General features: G+C 38.4%; 1 protein-coding gene across 5 annotated transcripts in view; it reads left to right on the forward strand.

Annotated features, from left to right (window-relative positions):
- The window catches only part of FILIP1 (filamin A interacting protein 1), a 268181-nt gene that overhangs the window by 136746 nt on the left and 110703 nt on the right, over positions 1–20732 (forward strand). For all 5 annotated transcript variants that reach the window (XM_089333003.1, XM_089333004.1, XM_089333005.1 and 2 more), the window contains exon 2: positions 12200–12481. In XM_089333003.1, the coding sequence (XP_089189129.1) occupies positions 12200–12481 (282 nt within the window). The remainder of the gene's footprint in view (positions 1–12199; positions 12482–20732) is intronic.

A 20732-nucleotide genomic window follows, 5' to 3' on the forward strand; every position in this document is an offset into this window, starting at 1 on the left:
TTTTATTAGTGGTGGGGGAATTACAGATTCTTCTTCAAATATGGACTTGGGCCTGTTTAGGAGTGATGAAATACTGGAAGGAATTCTAGTCTGGGCTAACCAAGAGTCTGATACTTTTCCAGATGTTCAGCAATGTTAATGAAACTAAAAGATGATGTTGCTTTTTTTTAGATTCTATACAATGATATTAAAATGCCTAAAAAATGATAGTGGTCAGGTAAGGAAAATATAGCTAAAATTGACCAGAAAACTAAAGAGTTATCATAGTCACTTAAATTTGAAGGCTTTACTCTTTTTTATGTAACTACTGAGTATGCAGTATTTCTAATGGAATAATGGTATCAGAACTGCAGTAAAAGAGTGGGCATTATATTGGCCTAGTGGCTAAGAAATCGGTTTAGATGCCTTTGTCTCATATCAGAGTACTTGAGTTTCATATTTTTCTTTTCTCCTGATTTCAGCTTTCTGCTATTACAGACCCTGGGATGGAGCAGTGATGGCTTAAGTAGTTGGGTTTCTGCCACACACATGCGAGTCCTAGCTTGAGTTGTTGCTGGCTTTGGGGTTCCACCCTTGCCATAGGCTTTTGTAGGCATTTCAAGAGTGAAATAGCAGGTGTGAATTCTCTTTCTCTTCCATCTCTCTGTCTCTTTGTCTCTCTCTTTCTCTCCCCACATTGTGCTCTCAAGTTTTTAGAAAGAATTATAATAAGAAAATATTATAACTATAAAATATTTAAACACCTATTTGAGGTTCAAGATTACTAATGTTGAAAGTGACAGAAAAAAAATACCACCATGTCATCATTACTGTGTATGACAGTATGTTACTAACTAAATGCTTTTCTTATTTATATAACTGACCATAGTCTTGTTTCTGTGAAGGAAGTAAAAAGGAAAATAAACAAGCAAACAAAACTCTGTTTTGGATGCTGTAAATAAGTATGAAGAGGTGACTGGTGATACCCAGGCTACTGGGTCACAGATCCCTGAAGTGTGGTATGTGTTTAGGAAATAGGGTGTCTCACAAGGTCCTATTCCCAACTATTCCATTGACCATCTCTGTGGCTCTATGCCTCAGTTTCCTCAATTTTGAAGTGGAAAGGGTAGAGGTGCTAGCATTCCAGTTATTTTAGAGAGATGAAATAAAAGCACTATTTAAACAACTTATGTGAAGTTGTCTATATTCTAGGTGGAACAACAAGACTGCCACAAGAAGTCATTCAAGAATGACACCAGACAGCACATATTCACATGTCAAATGGGTGGTACAAACTAGGTGTGCTGTAGGAGTTTCACAGAGGAAGAAATATGAGCTGAAGTAGGAAAGGGAGATTTGTAGAAAGGGCAATGAGGAGGATGCTGGTGATTGTTGTATACACACTTCATGCTCAGCTCACTGACAAGGAAGTAGTGCAGGAAGCTTTGAGGCTTTGAATTTTGCTGCAATCACTAAAGCTCTGTGACCTGGGCCATCCTGGTTACCCTGTTTCCATGCGAAACTGATACCTCTCTATTTTGAAGTAATTGGGAAAATTATAGCTATTTCCATCTTTTAGTTTCCACACTTAGGTGTCCAAGTCTTACCCACTCAATATCTGCACATTCTGTTCTCCAAAACTGTGTCATCCTCTCTCATCTATTGTCAAGTTTGCTCCAATTTTCATTGCCATCTTTTATTTCTTGATTGTCATTTTAATGTGCTTCAGGAGTAGAAATAAATGCAAATATTTAATTCACACATTTATCCTAAAGTGTGTTACTTTAATACAAATTTTATTATTTAGTGGTAGAAATTTCTCCAAATATTATTATTGTTAATTGCCTTTGACATCTGTTAATCACAAGTGTATCTGAATGTCTTTTTGCTTCTAATTATATTTTCATCTAGTCATTTTCACTGGAGTCAATGAGTTCAATAACCTTATATTCTAATATGTAAAATGTTATAAATTCAAACTATCAAATGATGTCTATGATGATGGTATTTTGAATATATTAAGTATTACCTTCTTCTCAAAGTGAGTGTATGTTTGGGGCAATAACAACTATAAGAAAATATGAAAGTATCATGTATGTAATATGGAAAACAAATAGGTGTGTAAAATTGCTGAGGAAGGAGAAATGGCACCTGTTGGAACGTCAGAGGGGGACTAAAGAGTGCAGGAAAAGAACAGGCCATTGTAAGAAAGAAATTCAAGATCAAAATGTAAAAATAAAATAGATCAAATGTTGTTTGTAGCCACTGAATAGACAAGCTTGGTGAGTACACAGGAGGTATTGGGAGACAAGACTGGATATACAACTTTTCTGTAAATGGAGAACCTTGAATACTAGCTTATGCCTGCTGGCATGAAAAGTAAAGGAAAAAAGAGACAGTATGATGAAGGAGTTAATCAGTTTGGTTTTTTTGTCAAAATATTGGTAAAGGAGCTCATCCTATGTTATCATTCAAAGTTTAAAACTTTTAAAATGTAAAATTTTAATTTTAAAGTGTAAAGTATAAAAACTTTTAAGTGTAAAATTCAGTTATACATTCTTTCAGAGCCAGTCATGCTAATTTAAAATTATTTATTTTATGGCAATTCCCTGATCTATTTTCTTGTCATTTTTTGCCTTTTTCTGGGAAACTTTACTAGGTTTGCTGATATATTGTCTTTAAATGGTGTTGAACAGAGCTTTATAAAATATTTCACCATGGTTTTAAGCAAGGGTAGAATAATATTTTTCTGTTTTGCCACAGTTATATTTTCCTTGGCTTTTTGATTACAACCTCACTGCAGTGACTCTAAGAGAATCTTCTTTCCTGAATTCTAATATTTTGTGAAATTATTTAAAGGAATTTTAAATTGACCTGGATATATCTGCCTTAGTAAATTAAAAAATACTTTAAATAAACAAAAGCTTTGGCCATTTTGAAGATTTAATGCCTGTGGATAATGATACATGAAAAAACATTTAACATAGTCTGTTGTATAAATTGGATGAAGATAATGGAAGTAAGTTATAAATAAAGTTTAGAGACAAATCTAAGAACATTTATGAACATGATCGTGGTATTAGGGCAATCTCATGAGAAATGTTCAAAGATTTCAGGAGTTGGAATATTTATAAGAGAATTTCACCAAGTAAATAAGATACACACAGGAAATAATCTCGTGTTGATAGGGAATTAATTTTGATTTGATTGGCCTTTTGCATCTTAATATTCACTGATGATATAACACTGGACCCGATGTTTTCTTTGCCTTTAATTCTACATGCTTTGGGGGTCATCATTTATGTCTAAAAGAAAGACTCAGGACAACTCTGTGGGAACATTCTAGAAACCCTACATACTGCAAGCCTTTTATCAGGTTGAACAGTAAAATATAAGTTTTTCTGTAATTAAGTGTTTTCTTTTTACTGTGTATTACAATTTTTATAAAATAATTTAAAATAGAAAGGAAATAAAATTATTGGAAACTCATTCTATGCATTAAGTAGGTTATTAAAAATATATATAACCAGTAAAGTTAATTAAAAATGAATCTTAATGAAGAATGGGATGGGAGAAGAAGTAAGAGATGGATGGTTAGCAGGTGGGAGAGTGGTTATGGGGGGAAGAACCACTATAATCCAAAAGTAGTATTTTTGAAATTTGTATTTATTAAATAAAAATTTTCTATTAAAAAAAGAAAATATATATAACCAGGAACTGGAAACTTGAGAAACATAGAAAGTATGCCAAAAACTAATTTAAGCAGAAAAATTTTCATTGGTGGTTGGGATGGAGAGTAGTTTGAACAATGTTGAATCCTAACAAAAAGACAAATCTGAAAAGGGTCAGGGGCAAGAGTGAGAGTGCTAGGGAAATGCAAGGTCAAGATTTGTATGAGCTAGGGATGCATTTGACCTAGTGTTTAACACACTGGTTAAGATACCCATGTTTCTCTGGCCTCAGAATCAGTACTTGAGGCATTCAGATCTGGCTAAAAAGCCCACGAGAGCATTTCAGGTATGGAAAGCCAAGACACTCTGGCAAAAAAAAAAAAAAAAAAAAAAAAAAAAAAAAAAAGTTAAATGAAAGATCTCTGTGAGTGAGATCCCAGCAGAAAGAACGGGCCATCAAAGAAGGAGGTACCTTTCTCTGAAGGGAGGAGAGAACTTCCATTTTGACTATGGCCTTGTCTAAATAAGATCGGAGTTGGCGAATTCAAGAGGCTTCCATAGCCTTGGCAGCTCATGACAAGAACCTCAGGTGCCGGCACTGTGCCTCAATGGGCTAATCCTCCGCCTGCGGCACCGGCACACCAGGTTCTAGTCCCAGTCAGGGCGCCAGATTCTGTCCTAGTTGCTCCTCTTCCAGTCCAGCTCTCTACTGTGGCCCGGGAATGTAGTGGAGGATGGCCCAAGTGCTTGGGCCCTGCACCTGAATGGGAGACCAGGAGGAAGTACCTGGCACCTGGCTCCTGGCTTTGGATCAGTGCAGTGCGCTGGCTGCAGCGGCCATTGCGGGGTGAACCAATGGAAAAGGAAGACCTTTCTCTCTGTCTCTCTCTCTTTCTCACTGTCCACTCTGCCTGTCAAAAAAAAAAAAAAAAAAAAGCCTCAGGTGATTACTGACATCATAAATAAGAGTGTCAATTGTTAAATCAACAACAGGAGTCACTGTGCACTTACTCCCCATGTAAGATCTCTGTCCTTAATGTGTTGTACTATGTGAATTAACGCTAAAACTACTACTAAAACAGTACTCTATACTTTGTGTGTCTATGTGGTGTGCAAACTGTTGAAATCTTTACTTAGTAAATAGATCTTCTGTATATAAAGATAATTGAAAATGAATCTTGATGGAGACTGGGATGGGAGAGGGAGTGAAAGCTGGGATGGTTGCAGGTGAGAGGGAGGTTATGGGGGGAAAAAAGCCACTATAATCCAAAAGTTGTACTTTGGAAATTTATATTTATTAAATAAAAGTTAAAAAAAAATAAGATACCCATGTTCCACAAAATAGTGCCTATGTTTGATACCCAGCTGTAGCATATGACTCCATCTTCTTGCTAATATAGACACTGGGAGGCAATGCTGTGTTTAAGTGATTGGGTTCCTGCCACCTACATGTCCCACTGTATTAAGTTCCTGGCTCCTATCTTTGGCCTGCCTCAGCCTTGACTGTTGCACTTTGAAGAGTGAACTAGTGTATGGGAGGATCTCTGTCTACCTCTCAAATAACTTAAGTAAAATAATAATATTAATAATAATGATAATAAAAAGATTTATAAGCACTAAGGAAGCATGGAAAGTAAAGTATGTATTTCATTGTGGTTGACTTCTTTTTTCTTTCCTTTTCTTATTACTTATTTAAATATTCTAGGAATATTTGTTAGTTCAGTATAAATGACTCAAAATATTTACATTTTTAATTAGTTTGATATTATTCATCTGATGGTAGAGTCTGGTATTACCCAATATAAGAGCGTAGGAGGAATGAGGAAGAGAGAAGACCATAGATTTTTAAAAAGGGAAGATTTAAGATAACATGTGAATTTTCCTTTATTCCTGCTTTAGTCAGCAAATTCCATGAGAAGTATTACTGACTGATTCCTATTAAAGGAAAAGCAAGGATATTCCATGTACTATATTAGTATACTTATGAAAGAGAAGAATCCATGCTTTAAATAGTACTTTTTAAAAAGAAAATTATGGGGCCGGTGCCGTGGCTTACTAGGTTAATCCTCCTCCTGCAGCAACAGCATCCCATATGGGCACCGGGTTCTAGTCCCGGCTGCCCCTCTTCCAGTCCAGCTCTCTGCTGTGGCCCGGGAGGGCAGTGGAGGATGGCCCAAGTGCTTGGGCCCCTGCACCTGCATGGGAAGACCTGGAGGAGGCACCTGGCTCCTGGCTTCAATTTGGCACAGTGCTGGCCATAGCGGCCATTTCAGGGGTAAACAATCAGAAGGAAGACCTTTCTCTCTGTCTCTCTGTTACTGTCTATAACTCTACCTGTCAAATAAATAAATAGAAAAAAAAGAAAATTATGTAAATCTTCATTTGTTTATACATTATTTTTCCTTAGAATTTTCTTCAAAGTATATACCTTGGGCTGAAGCAAAGACATTCTTGACTTTTTGCAGAAAGTTTTTATCTATGTGTCCCAAACTTGCAGCCATGCAATCAGTTATTAAGAAGCCTGAGGTGTTCCAGATGCATTTCTGTTACCTGTCTATTACCCCTGTAAGAACAATAGATAGGATTTGGCCAACTCTGCTGAAATGTTTATTATTGTTCAGCTCCAAGACTTTTTTTCAAAGATTTATTTATTTATTCGAAAGTCAGAGTTACACAGAGAGAGGAGAGGCAGAGCGAGAAAGGGGTCTTCCATCTGATGGTTCACTCCCCAATTGGCCACAATGGCCAGAGCTGCGCAGATCCAAAGCCAGGAGCCAGGAGCATCTTCCAGGTCTCCCACACGGGTGCAGGGGACCAAGCACTTGGGCCATCTTCTACTGCTTTCCCAGGCCACAGTAGAGAGCTAGATCAGAAGTGGAGCAGCCGGGACTAGAACTGGCACCCATATGGGATGCCGGCACTTCAGGCCAGGGCGTTAACCCACTGCACCACAGCGCTGGCCCCAAGCTCCAAGACTTTTAACACAATAAGTTTGTAATGATCTATATTCAGATTTTGCACCCTGTTCTCATAACCCATATCTGTAATAATTGGCTAGATTGCTTCTCAGGAAGTTTTTTGAATAATTTGTCATCCTGCAACTTTTGCATCAGGTTAATGGTTTTAGGGAAAAAATATACTTGCTTGGTAACCAAATTTGAATTACTTTATGCATTTTGCAGGATTGTCTATGGATGAAGACATAAGCATGGGTTTCTCAAATTCTGTAGTGGGGAACAGCAGACTCAAAGAATGACAATTGCTTTAAGTAATACTCTGACCTCAGAATCAGCCCTTAAGGCTTCTTGGTCTGGCTGAAAAGTCCATAAGAACATTTCAGGCATGGAAAACCAAGACACTGTGGCAAAAAATGTTCTACATGAAGGATCTTTGTGAGTGAGAACCCAGTGGAAAGAAGTGACCATTAAAGAAGGATGTACTTTCCTCTGAAGGGAGGAGAGAACTTCTATTTTGCTTATGGCCTTGTCTAAATACTGACGCAGTTTGAGTATTCAAAAGGCTTATATAACCTAGGCAGCTCATGTCAAGAGCCTCGGGTGGTCACTGACATCATAAATAAGAGTGTTAATTGTTAAACAACAGGAGTCACTGTGCACTAACTCCTCATGCAGGACCTCTGTCCTCAATGGGTTGTATTATGAGAGTTAACTGTAAAACTAGTTCTCAAACAGTTTGTGTGTGTATGTGTGTATGTGTGCAAATTGTTGAAATCTTTACTTAGTATAGAGTTGGTCTTTGTGTACAAAGTTAATTGAAAATTGATCTTAATGGAGGATGGGACTGGGAAGGGGAGAGAGAAGAAGAAGAGGAATGGGAGTGTGAGTGGGATGGTGGGTATAGCGGGAAGAATAACTATATTCCTAAAGTTTACTTATGGAATTTATATTCCTTAAAAAGTAATTTTAAAAAAGAGGAAAGGCCGGCGCCACAGCTCACTTGGCTAATCCTCTGCCTGCGGTGCCGGCACCCCGGGTTCTAGTCCCAGTCGGGGCTCCAGATTCTGTCCCGGTTGCTCCTCTTCCAGTCCAGCTCTCTGCTGTGGCCTGGGAAGGCAGTAGAGGACGGCCCAAGTGCTTGGGCCCTGCACCCGCATGGGAGACCAAGAAGAAGCACCTGGTTCCTGGCTTCGGATTGGCGCAGCACGCCAGCCGCAGCGCGCCGGCCTTAGCGGCCATTTGGAGGGTGAACCAATGGAAAAAGGAAGACCTTTCTCTCTGTCTCTCTCTCTCTCTCACTGTCTAACTCTGCCTTCTGCGTGTCAAAAAAAAAAAAAAAAAAAAAAAAAAAAAAAAAAACACAGAGGAAAGAAATTCTATAGTGGGGAGTGAGAAAACATTATCTTAGTTTTTGCATTTGTAAATTTTTGTGACCTCCTGACTTATGGAAAATCCCTCCCTCCTTTTAATTCGCATGTGTTTAAGAACTTAGAAGAAAGTTGAATAATGAGTAGATATTTAGAATTAGACATGGGGCTCAAATCCTGTCTCTTTTATGTGATCCAGGGAAATATATTTAATCTCTTTAAACCTCAGTGGCCTCACCTGTATGGCTGAGAATAATAGCACCTATTTTACAGGCTAATATGAATGTTAAATGAAATTTTGCATTTCAAATGCCTCTACTCTGTACAACACTTAAGAAACAATGAGAGGAATTAAAAATAATACAGAATATGAATGTTATTAAATGCGCACTTGAAAGTCCATTATTGCCAGGACATTTCCTCCCTATAAAATAGAAAAAAGTGGTCAGTATTGGTGGTAGATTACCCTATTGATAAATCATATTTTGTCAGTTTTTTTTTAATTTATTTATTTACTTGAGAGGCATAGTTACAGACAGAGAGAGGAAAAGACAGAGAGAGAGGTCTTCCATCCACTGGTTCAATCCCCAAATGGCTGCAATGGCTGGAGTTGGGCAATTCTGAAGCCAGGAGCCATTCTTCTTCTGGATCTCCCATGTGAGTGTAGGAGCCTAAGCACTTGGGCCATCTGCTGCTGTTTTCCCAGTCCATCAGCAGCGAGCTGGATTGGAAGTGGAGCAGCCGGGACTTGAACCAGTGCCTATTTGGCATGCCAACACCACAGGTGAGTGGTTAACCTACTATGCCACAGTGCTGGCCCTGAGAAATCATATTTTAATCCCTCATACCTGCTTTCTAATTCCTTCCTAAAAGATTTTTTCACTAATTTGTTGTTGCTGAGTACATTTGCATTTCTGAGATAGTACAGGTGCTGATTCCTGACTTTGTTGTGGAGATATAGAAGATCTTATTTGATGTGCCGTAAGAAAGGACTAAAATCTATGTGCCTGTGTTAAAGGAAAAATAAATAATGTACAATTTCTGTGCCACAGGGAACAAAATATTTGCTAGGACAGAATTAACATAATGGGTCTACCATGTGAGATTCTCTTTCTTAACATTTTATTTTTTTATTTTCATTTTATTTGAGCAACAGAGAGACAGACACACACAGATATTTCCATCTTCTGGTTCACTCCCCAACTGCCTGAAACAGCCTGGGTTGGGCAGGCTGAAGCCAGGACCCCAGAACTCAATCTGGGTCTTCCACGTGGGTGGCAGCAACCCAAATACTTGCTTGAGTCATCACCTTTTGACTTACAGAGTTCATATTAGCAGGAAGCTGAATTGGATGCAGAGGAGCCAGAACTGGAACCAAGCACTCCAATATGGGATGCAGGTGTCCCAAGCAACAACCTAACTGCTGCACCAAATGCCAGCCCCCACATGAGATTTTTCCATCAGCCTAAGTGAATTAATGTGAAAGGGAATAGAGAACACAGGCCTTCAACCTGATTAATGATATAAAATAATTAGATAATTCTAAAATGTGTGCAGTTTTTTCTGTAAAAGCCATTAATATAAAATGATAATATTGGGACAGGCAGAGTGCCGGTTCTAGTCCCTGCTACTCTGTTTTAATTTAGCTACCTGGTACTACGTCTGGAAGTAATCAGATGATGGCCCAAGTGCTTAGATCCCTGCTGCCTTCATGCAAGACCTGGGTGGAGTTCTGTGTTCCTGGTTTAAGCCCAACCCAGGCCTGGGTGTTGAGATTTGGGGGACTGAACCAGTGGATTGAAGAGCTTTGTCTCTCCCTCTCTGTCACTCTTTCAAATGAGTAAATAAATAAATAAATACATACATACATTTTTTAAAGAAATGCTACAAAAAAATGTATTTTAAAAGATTAAGACTGGAATTCTTAGAACTAAATATAAAGAGAGGTGGTACCAAGTATACTCAACTTTCTATATTTTTGCAAATACAATTATAATTAGTAAATATGCATAATGTATAGATAACTATACAATGTCCTTTTTTAGACTATCCTAATGCTATGGATCCTGTAAGTGATAGGAAAGATTCAAGGAGATAAGGCACAAATACATGCTACAGTCAGACACAGATACAAGGCTGTGTATGATTAAATTTAGACATTAGCACCTCCATTCCTGTGTGTTGGAAACTCTTGTCTGGGATTTCTGTTAACTCATGGTCTAAACTGAACTTCTCAAATTAATATTTGATGCATCATCTCAAAAAGCCTTAAGATGTTAGAGAAAATTATTTCAGATAAAAGGAATTCACATGTGGTATGGAGTTGTAGGGAACTGCAATTCAGTTTGGGAAGCCCATGTGTCTTAGTTGTGATGTGTAACAGGTCATGAGTTAAATTTGAAACTTGCTATTCATCATCTCTTTTTTGTGTGTGTTTTTGGCTTTGAGCTTAAGTCGGCCTGCTTCGCCCACAAACAAGCTGCGATGAAATACAGTAGGTCTGCTCCAAAGTGCTCTGGCTCTTATTACAAAGAAACATCTATTCTTTGTTCACTAGAGAATCACAAAAGATGCTTTTAGAGAGCTAACCATTGAGTGAGCCAGAAGACGTGGTGCCAGTGCTAAGGACCACTTCTCAGGTTTCTGTTGTTCAAGGTTAAGATGCTGTAGAAGGTTCACACATATAAAAGGATCCATTTGGTTATCAGAGTTCAGTTCAAACAAGGAGCCTGCATGTAGATCTCAAGAGTCATTGAAAGAATTGAATGATCATTATCTGAAAGGAAGTGTTTCACTGTGTTATTTTTCTATTATAAACCTAATGCTTTAAAAAGTTTTCTTTAGGTTCTTGAATATGGTTGGGTTCATAAGAGAAATTTACTTTAAGATAACAGAGTTCCTGTATTTTATCTTGAAAAAATAATGAAAATTTTGTTACTTAGCTGTTCAGAGAAAGGTCAATTTATATTGTAAGTTTTAAATAAGCCCTATATACTAAATTGTAGTATTTAAAACCTTTGGCAAATTTTGTTGTAAAGCCTTCAGGCTACTAGAGCTGTCTTCACAGAACCTTCAGTTCAATATGTTTGTTTATAACATGCCTGTTGGTCAAGTCTTTTGCTCAGAGAATGATAATCTGTAAAACCTTCTTTGTGGAATGACTTAAATGTGCTCCTCATGGGATTAATGTTTCATCTTTGTCTTTTAAAACATTTTTACCATGAAAAGTTATTTTAAATTTGACTTCAAAATCTATCTGTTTTCTCCGAATTCTTTATGCTCTTACTACTATAAAGGACTGACTTTAAAAGCTCCAAATTTGAAAAAGAGGCTGTTGAAAAATAAAGTCTGATCAGTAACAGCACTACCCTTTTCTTTCCTTTGCTTTTCCATTTTCCTTTCTGTTTCATGCCCTTTCTGCTCTATGTGCATTTTTCTGCACATTGTGATGTCCAGCTTGTTCTTGACAAGGAATGAACTTTTATTTTGCCACAGTTTTAGATTTGCAGAATTGTTGTAGAGATAATACAGGAGGTTTCCATATATTTCACACCCAGTTTCCTTTAAAATTAACACCTTACCTAGAATAAGACATTTTCTATAATTAATGAACCAATATCTATATGTTACTTTTTACTAACATTCTTGCATTATTCAGATTTCCTCAGTTTTCCCTTAATTTCCTCCTCTGTTCCAAGAGTCCATCTAGGATACCACTTTACATTTAGTTGTCATGTCTCCTTAGGCCCTTTCTACCTGAGACAATTTTTATATTTTCCTTGTTTTTAGTGATCTTGACAGTGTAGAAGGTTACCAGTTAGGAATTTCATAGAGTATGTCTCAGTTGAGCCCTGTTTGATGTTGTTTTCATCAAGAGGCTGGAGGATAACATTTTGGGGAAGAAGGCCTCAAAGGAGAAATGCCATTCTCAGCACATCGTTATCAAATCCCCATCAACAACACAACTCAGCACTGTTGATAATGATCCTGATCTTTTGTCTTGACATGTTTTTCAGGTTAGAGTCACAATTTTACTTTTTCCTGATAACCATCAAAGCATTTTTTCTGAGGATTTCCATAGCATATTCAATAAAGCTGTAAGGAAGCCAACTGTGTTTGGTCTTTATTGGTGATGTTGTAAAGCTGCTATATATTTCTAAGTATTCAAACAAAAAAGAATTTCAGCAGTGGTAAAGAGTGTCTTATCTTTGATTGTGTGCTGTAGGTGGGAATGCGATCCCGAAACCAAGGTGGTGAAAGTTCAGCTAACGGGCATATCTCCTGCCCCAAGTCCTCCATCATCCACAATGCGGAGGATAAAAGTCTCTCTGAAGATGCAAAGAAGAAGAACAAATCAAGTAGGAAGGAGGAGGATGTCATGGCTTCAGGAACTGTCAAACGACACCTAAAACCATCTGGAGAAAGTGAACGCAAGACAAAGAAATTCCTGGAGTTATCCAAAGAAGACCTCCTCCAGCTACTCAGTATAATGGAAGGAGAGTTGCAGGTAGAGTCAAATGTTCTCAACTCTATGTCTAGTTCCTAAGCTATGAAACAGATTATAAATCAGTCCCTCTCGCTATATTATGAACTTCATGGGGAAGAGTGGTACCTTTTCCTTCTTCATTTTGAAATCCCTAGTGCCTGGTACAAGTTTGTACTAAATAAATGTTTATTCAATGAATGAAAAATGAAAAGGTGCTGACACCCTCTTCAACTTTTATGGAAAATTTCATCCTGATATGATTTTGGTAATAATTTAATGCAGGTCATCAATTAGGTTACTTAATTTAATCATCAATTGATTGAAAAATATAGAAAATTCATGATTATTAGAATGAAAGCTAAGGTTAATTGTTATTTTGCCCTTTGTTATAAGCTAGAATAAAAGAGAAATCAAAGGAGTGCAGTGGGGTGAGAGGCATTTTGTGGAAACCAGCATTACTTTTTCTCATTTTTTTTCAAAAATCTAGCCTCAATTTTCTGCAGTCATACACAGATAAACAGAGATTGCACTGTGAAGAATCTAATAGTTTCCCAAAGCATTTTCAACTCTATTATCACAATAAATATGTAAGTCTCATCTCTATTTACTATTGTATAAATAAAGAACAGAGATCTTTGTCCAGATCTCTTCTCAGGCCCCCTGATTCTTGGTCCAGTGATTTTCCTACTGCCCATCCCTACCGACCTTATCAAGTTGCCCTGAGCCACACTCCTCCATGAAGTCTATGTTTTTAACGATCCAGGAGGAAATTGGGATTCTTTAGAGTTTCTGAGTCCTGGACATTTATATCCTGTTATTATTTTTGTGGGCAGGATGATTTAATGCAGTTTTCTTTTTGTTTTTGTTAGGTTCTTAGCTTGCCTGAGCCTGTAAGGGAATACCAATAGTTGTTTGTAATGAAACTTTTGTTGGCTTACTGGTATTATTAGCATCAGAGAGGTAATTTCCAACTTACCCTAAACTAAGGTGGGATACTCCATTCCTAGTTCCTGTTCTCATCTATGTGTGTGTACAGATAAGGAAATCCCTAGGGTAAAGAGAAATATAAAACATACAGAATTCTGGTTTAAAATAAACAAACATGATTGAGTACACCATTTACAGGCTGAGAAAAATCACATTGCATTTTGCAGCAAAAAATGAAATTTTCCAGAACATCTCCACTACTAAAAATAGCTTCACCACTCCCAGAAATGTGGTTAGTGTTTTGTCTGTTGGCAGTTATTGTGTAAGGAGGCAGAATTACTCCCAACTTTTTAAGCTACCCCCTGCAGACAGCATTGACCTGAGTAAAACTGAAAGGTATGATGGTTGATTTAGAATCCTTTAAAAAGCAACTCTGTAAATTCACATCTTTTCAGCCCTGGTGGCTCTAGTGAGGTCTGTGGCTTTTACAGACTCTAATTTCTATTGAAAGCAATTGTATTATGGTAAATTCTAGAAGTTATTTAAAATTCTTGGCTTTTATATACATATTGGTACTAGATGTGGTTCCAGATGCTAGGTATGCAAAATATAAGCTCACACACCTATGACATTAAAGAGATTGGCCAGAAGGATCCAAAGAAATTCATTTTGCTTTCTATTAATCTTTGTGATTACATCTGGAGAAAGTGAACGCAAGGGATCCCTACTTTACACAGCAGATGTATTCCTGAGCAGCTATATATAAGTAAAATAATGTAAGACATCATTTGTAGGGGAGGCAGTGAAAGGAAAAATAAATAAGGACCTGGTATTTTAAGGAATTCCATGGTGAATTAATTTTCAGTGCAAATAATGTGTCATAGTCATATATGTGCCTACATGATTACACATTTATGGATTTGTAAATGCAGATTTGACTATTATATTTATTGAAAATGATGATGTTTCTATATTTAAAGCTGTAGGTATATGTTCTTATAGTGGACACTTGTCCTCTACCAGCATTGTCACATGGTGAGGGGGAGGGGTGTGTTGTAGCTAAGAGAGGGAAACAGTTGGCATTAGCAAATGTGAGTGGGCTGGAAAAATATGGCAGCTATGTGCTAGGTTTGCCAGACTAGATTTAAGAAAAAAAGTTTGAAGAGCTGGTGCTGGGAGAAGAAGCAGGAATGTGCCTTGTAAGTTATCTTCAGCTCTATGCTCTCTGCCTTCACATGTATGGAGTATTTGGTAAGCTGTCTCCTAGGTCTCCAAAGGTCACATATTGCACTCTTCTGGAGTGGCTGGGTATGTCTCAAATGTCCTTCCCCTGGAGGTGGCATTCTAAGGTTCTTTAAAATACTGGAACTGTCAGGTACATTTGAGGTGTCTTCCATACTACCATGTTTATGTTTCAGGCATGAAACTGATACACAGAGCAGTTAAGGGACTGGGCAAGGTCATACAGCAATTCAGTTATGGTTACTCTGGTTCCAAATTCCTTCTCAATGCAATTTCCTTCCCATTATATCACTTATCTGGGATGTTCAAGGATGATTGGGCTCCAGGACCTTTGTGTTCATTCTTGACCTCCAGAACTTCTTTCATATAGATTCACATTATAAACTCATAAGTTGCAGCTATTTTGTGGAAAGATGAAACTGTTTAGGGAAGAGAATTCAAAGATGGCTTCTTTCACATCAGAGAAATAGAATTGAATCTGAGTCTTGAAGTTGGCTGAGATCCAATTAGTGAGAAAACTAAAAAATGGCAGGGATGCCATATGGCCATATAAATTGAGCACTCTACAATACTGGGGCTTCATAGTCATGATTCTCTGGGTAGTATCCCCTGAAATTGTATAACAATGAACCTTGAGGGGGGACCACATCTACAGGTCAAAAGAAATAGGGTCCCATGAAAGAAAATACCTTAGAGAAATGGGAGATAAGACCAAGATCAAGCCTGCCTGTAAGAAGAAAACCTGGGAAGTGACTTGGGAAAAAAGAAAGAGTTAGAAGCTCCGTTAGGCTCTTTTTGCCAATTTTCTCTTTCTCACACTCCTTTTTGATTACTCTCATGCTCTGAAATTCCGTATCTAGCATTTTGCATGCAGAAGATAATTTTGTGTGTTTTTGGTACAATAGTGTCTTGCCACCATTGGGATCTCTTGAGTGATCTATGAGAATTTATTGAACCAACACTATAAACAGCATGACTTCTATTGTTGGCATTGGCTTTTGCAAACTTTTCAAATTTACTGTTTTGTTTACCAATCCACATATCCTATGGACTGTTTTGTTTAAAAAATATTTATTTATTTGAGAGGCAAGGAGAAAAAGAGACAGAGATAGAGACAGAGACCATCTGCAGGCCCACTTCCCAAATGCCTGCCATGGCCAGGATTTGGGGGTCAGGGCTCAAGCTCTGATATGGATGTATATCAGTGGCTCCTGTGGCAGGCTAAAAGCCCACCTGTTTGTGACTCTTGACGTGTACATTTAATGAACATGAATTAGAAATGAAGTTGCCCTTCTCAGGTATTTTTGCACTTTAAAGAACCTTGTCTTGAATCAATAACATCATGAACCCTGTCTTGGAGAAGGACATCTTCCAGTAACACCTCAGCAGATGCAGGCCTGTCCTACTGGCACAATGACTAGCTGGGATTGCACACAGAGAAGTAGCTGGGATGGTTTCCATTATTACACTTTTGTCATTGACTGCTTCCAATAACAAGTTCTCTCTAATAAATTGGAACACTTTTACTCTCTGGGTGAAAAATCGGTTACATATTTCCCACACTAAACTGAAAGTAATGAAATTGTACACCCAGACCATCACTTGGGCACCATGATTAATTTCCCCTTGTATTTGTCCAAAAATAGCACTTTAAAAAAGCCAGTTAACTTGGCTGTACTAAAACCGAAAAACTTCAAAAGAAATGCTACTAACATCAAGAATCTGTAATGCAGAAGACTTGGCAAAAGTATATTATTGTAAAATGATTCGAGAAGACACAAATTCTTTTTCCTGATGCAAAAAAAATAACAAAAACATTAGCCATTTTATATAGCAAAATTCCCTTGATATATCTTCTTCTATACATTTTAGGGGGAAAAATCTCAAAATTCGGGTATTCTCATGTCTCTCTTTGCAATTACAGTTAATTCTCCTCTGGTTGTGCATAAAGAGGCAGGGGAAACTCAACAGTGCAACTAGATTACATACTACCATTCCATTGGCTTGGGGGTCTTCTAGGCTAAGTCAGAGACAGTCATTGATACACTGTGAAGTCTTTCTTCATACTGGGTGACTAGCAGAAGAAAGTGTTATGTTTCAGAGATAATTTATAAAATAGAAAATATGCCTGTGGATTGCCAGAAGCTTACTCTATTCTGACCTTTTGGAATTGATAGCCATTTTCTTTAATATTGTTCACCTGTTTCTCTTCATCTCTCCATCACATTAGAGTCTTCTCTTGGCACTGCTTTCTCATCAAGAGAGTTCATTCTTCCTTTAACTTTAATTAATGAATAATTCATTTATTCAAATTTCATTGCTTGTATATAAGGAAATTGCTTATATGAGAGGTCTAAAGACTGAAAAGATGAAAAATTATAATTATAGCTAAATCTTGTTGAGTTCCTAGTATATGCCAAGTGTGTTTTTAGACACTAAGTATTAAAGCAATCATGAAGAAAGATAATAACCTGATAGGATAGATGAGAATATGTAGGAATGAGTATCCTAAAGGGTAATACTAATATAAATGATGGAAGTACTGAGAAGGAATAGATTATGAAAATCTAAGGAGATGAGTGACAGCTGTACAAAATAATTGGGCCTTGAAGAATAAAGTAAGTTTTAGACAAGTAGAAATGAGCACAGTAGGGGCTGGCACTGTGGCGCAGCAGGATAAAGCCCCAGTTGCTTGTCCAGCATCCCATATGGATACTGGTTTGAGTCCTGGCTGCTTCTTTTCTGATCCAGCTCCCTGCTAGTGCACCTGGGAAAGCAGCAGAGGATGGCCCAAGTGCTTGGGCCCCTGTACCCATGTGGAAGACCTGGAAGAGAAGCTCTTGGCTTCTGGCTTCAGATTAGCTCAGCGAACTGGCCATTGCAGCCATTTAAGGAATGAACCAACTGATAGAAGGCCCACCCACCCATCCCCCGCCCCGAAACTCTGTCTTTCAAATGAAAATTTTAAAAAATGGTTAAAAAAAAAAAGAAATGAGCATAGTGATCACATGAGCAGAATTAAATACAAAGTGGGTGGGAAAGTATGGGTCATGTTCCTCAGTGAATAGTCTGGTTTCAGTGGACAAGTATTTAGTGGAGGTAAAGTTATACCCTCATTTGAATAACAAAAAGGAGAAGAAAAAAGGCTTTGAAGATCCCAGGGAAGTAGAGTGATACAGAAATCAGAGGAGTCAGGATTGTTCAAAAGAGAATTTTGGTCAGTCAAATCAACAGGCAAGTCCAGTTGAATGGGACCGAAGGCTCTTTCTTTGTGTTTGTGAATCTGGAGGTGATTGAGAACATTTTCCAGAAAAGTTACAATGTGTTTAAGCATTTTCAGTGAGTTGAGAAGTTTAAGAAATAGAATAATATGTCCTGTTGAAAATCCAGGAATTTAGAAAATATGTGTTTATTTTGGTAAGCATTAATTAGATTTGCTGAGGTTTTCTTGAGACAGCCAGAGAAGACACATTTCTGTCTTCTTTAGCTTAGCCATAAATTATTTGTCTGACACTGTGTAAGCCCTTAGTACACATTTATTGACCTCCTGATTTGAAATCACCATGTTGCTTTTCTCTGCTTTGGGGTTTTCAGTGAAACATGGGATTATGAAAAAGGCTAAAACAGTGTGCCTTGAATGCCAACTTCTACAGAGAAATTTGGTAGAATCCAAAAGGTTTGGTTGACTTTATTAATGTTGACTTTTGGGCCTCAGTTTACTCTCCATCTGTATCATATTTCCTACCTTCCAGGGTGATTGAGATATAAATTTAGCCATTAATTTGGAGAATCTAAGGATGAGAAAAGTAGTAATAAATGGGATAGTCACTAGAGAGAAATTCAGATCAAGAGAGGGAGGTTTTAAAATAAATTCTTAAAATTTTTAAACTGACATTAAAGTTGTACATATTTATGGGGTCCGATGTGATGTTTCTTTTTTTCCCAAAGATTTATTTTATTTATTTGAAAGAGTTACAGAAGGAGGTAGAGACAGAGAGAGAGGTCTTCCATCTGCTGGTTCATTCCCCAGATGACCCCAACGGCCAGAGCTACGCTGATCTGAAGCCAAGAATCAGGAGATTTTTCCAGGTCTCCCACGCGGGTACTTGGGCCATCTTCTACTGCTATCCCAGGCCATAGCAGAGAGCTGGATCAGAAGAGGAACAGCCCCGGGACTTGAACTGGTGCCCTTATGGGATACCTGTGCTTCAGGCCAAGGCTTTAACCCGCTGTGCCACAGTGCAAGCCCCCATGTGATGTTTCAATACAAGAATATATTGTGTAATATCCAATCAGGATAAATAGTAAATAGGGAGGGTTGTTAATGATGAAAGAGATTTCCTGAGTTCTTGAGTTAACAGGGTATAGGACTAGAAAGGAGCATGGTCAAGGATATAAGAAAGAGGTTAGATTATTGATGATAGAATCTTACAGGAAACAAAAGAAAGTAGGTCAAAGGTATGGTTTTGAGACTGACCTTGGTTTTGACCATGGAAAGGAGGAGACCTGGCCCCAGGGCCAGGCGCTGGGGCACAGCGAGTTAAGCCATGACCTGTAGCACTGGCAATCCCATATGGGCTACATACACCATGTGACAGGTGTCAAAAAAGTAGACTGTGTGGGTGAGACTGATCAGTAAGGGATACTGGGGGGAGAGTGTACAGGTCAATGGGAAGACAATCAAGAGAAGATGGGAAAGCTTGGGAGCTGAGTCACTTGCATTTGAAGTCTCTTTGTGGCACAGATTGAGCTAATGCAAGGTCTTAGGTGTAGTCTTGGGAATAGAAGTGAAGACAGTTGGATTTAATGAGATCAAGAAATCATAAAGTCAGGTTATTGGCTCAAATCTCCCATTAAATGTCTGAGCTTCCTGAAATGATGGCTGGATTTGGAGCAGAGAGCAAGTCTGGGTCACTGAACAAATATGAGTGCAGGGGATCATAAGGTCAGGAGATAACTGCTGCTGGATTTTCCTAAAGTGTTTCTCTGATCATGTCATTCTGTTGCTTAGGTATTTACAAGAGGTCCTTAGACCTTATCAGACTGAAACGTAAATTGCTCAGACTGGCCTACAAAAGTGATGTATTAACTGGCTCAGCTTTAGCTATAAAAGCTCATCTTTAGTGTTCCTTAACATGACCATCCTATCTAATCAGGAAGTCTCCATGTTCTCTCTCAACCCAGAAACACACACACACACACACATACACACACACACGCAAACACTATCCCCATCCCAGTAGTCTTTTTCATCTTATGTTCCTTTATATTGTTCCTACCTTAGAATATTCACAAGATAACAATAGGGGCTAGATTATCTAGGAAAATTAAGGACATGTGTGTGTGCCTGTTCTGTCTCCTACTTCCCTCCAGTACCAGTCAGTTAGTTCATAAGACTCCACTGAAGCCTCACCTCCACAAGGAAATCACTTCTAATCACTTGCTCCCCATACCGGTCTTTTTCCTATCCCGAAATCCTGCAACTTTTTTGGTGTATGTGAACATAGCATCTCATATATATACATTCCTGAAGTGTCTTATATATTTATGTCTTGTTGCCCAAAACAGCTTCCTGAGAGAAGGGGCTGTGTCTTTGCCTTTTTTTTTTTTTTTTTGACAGGCAGAGTGGACAGTGAGAGAGAGAGACAGAGAGAAAGGTCTTCCTTTGCCGTTGGTTCACCCTCCAATGGCCGCCACGGCCGGCGCTCTGCGGCCAGCACACCGCGCTGACCCGAAGCCAGGAGCCAGGCCCTCATCCTGGTCTCCCATGGGGTGCAGGGCCCAAGCACTCCCTGGCCACAGCAGAGAGCTGGCCTGGAAGAAGGGCAACCGGGACAGAATCCAGCGCCCCGACCGGGACTAGAACCGGGTGTGCCAGCGCCACAAGGCAGAGGATTAGCCTAGTGAGCCACGGCGCCAGCCTGTCTTTGCTTCTTCTATACGCCTTGTTGTAACTAGTAAAGGGCTAGGAATATTATGTTAGTCTATTGGTAATGAGTGATTAATTTCAGAATGTCCTCATACTTATATTCCCTATGAATCACTCATGAGATTTTTATGTCTACAAAACAATTAAAAGTACATAGAAATGTACAAGTATCAT

This window comes from Oryctolagus cuniculus, chromosome 5 (genome assembly GCF_051225735.1).
Source record: "Oryctolagus cuniculus isolate XC-2025 breed Fujian yellow rabbit chromosome 5, ASM5122573v1, whole genome shotgun sequence".
Lineage (NCBI taxonomy): Eukaryota > Metazoa > Chordata > Mammalia > Lagomorpha > Leporidae > Oryctolagus > Oryctolagus cuniculus.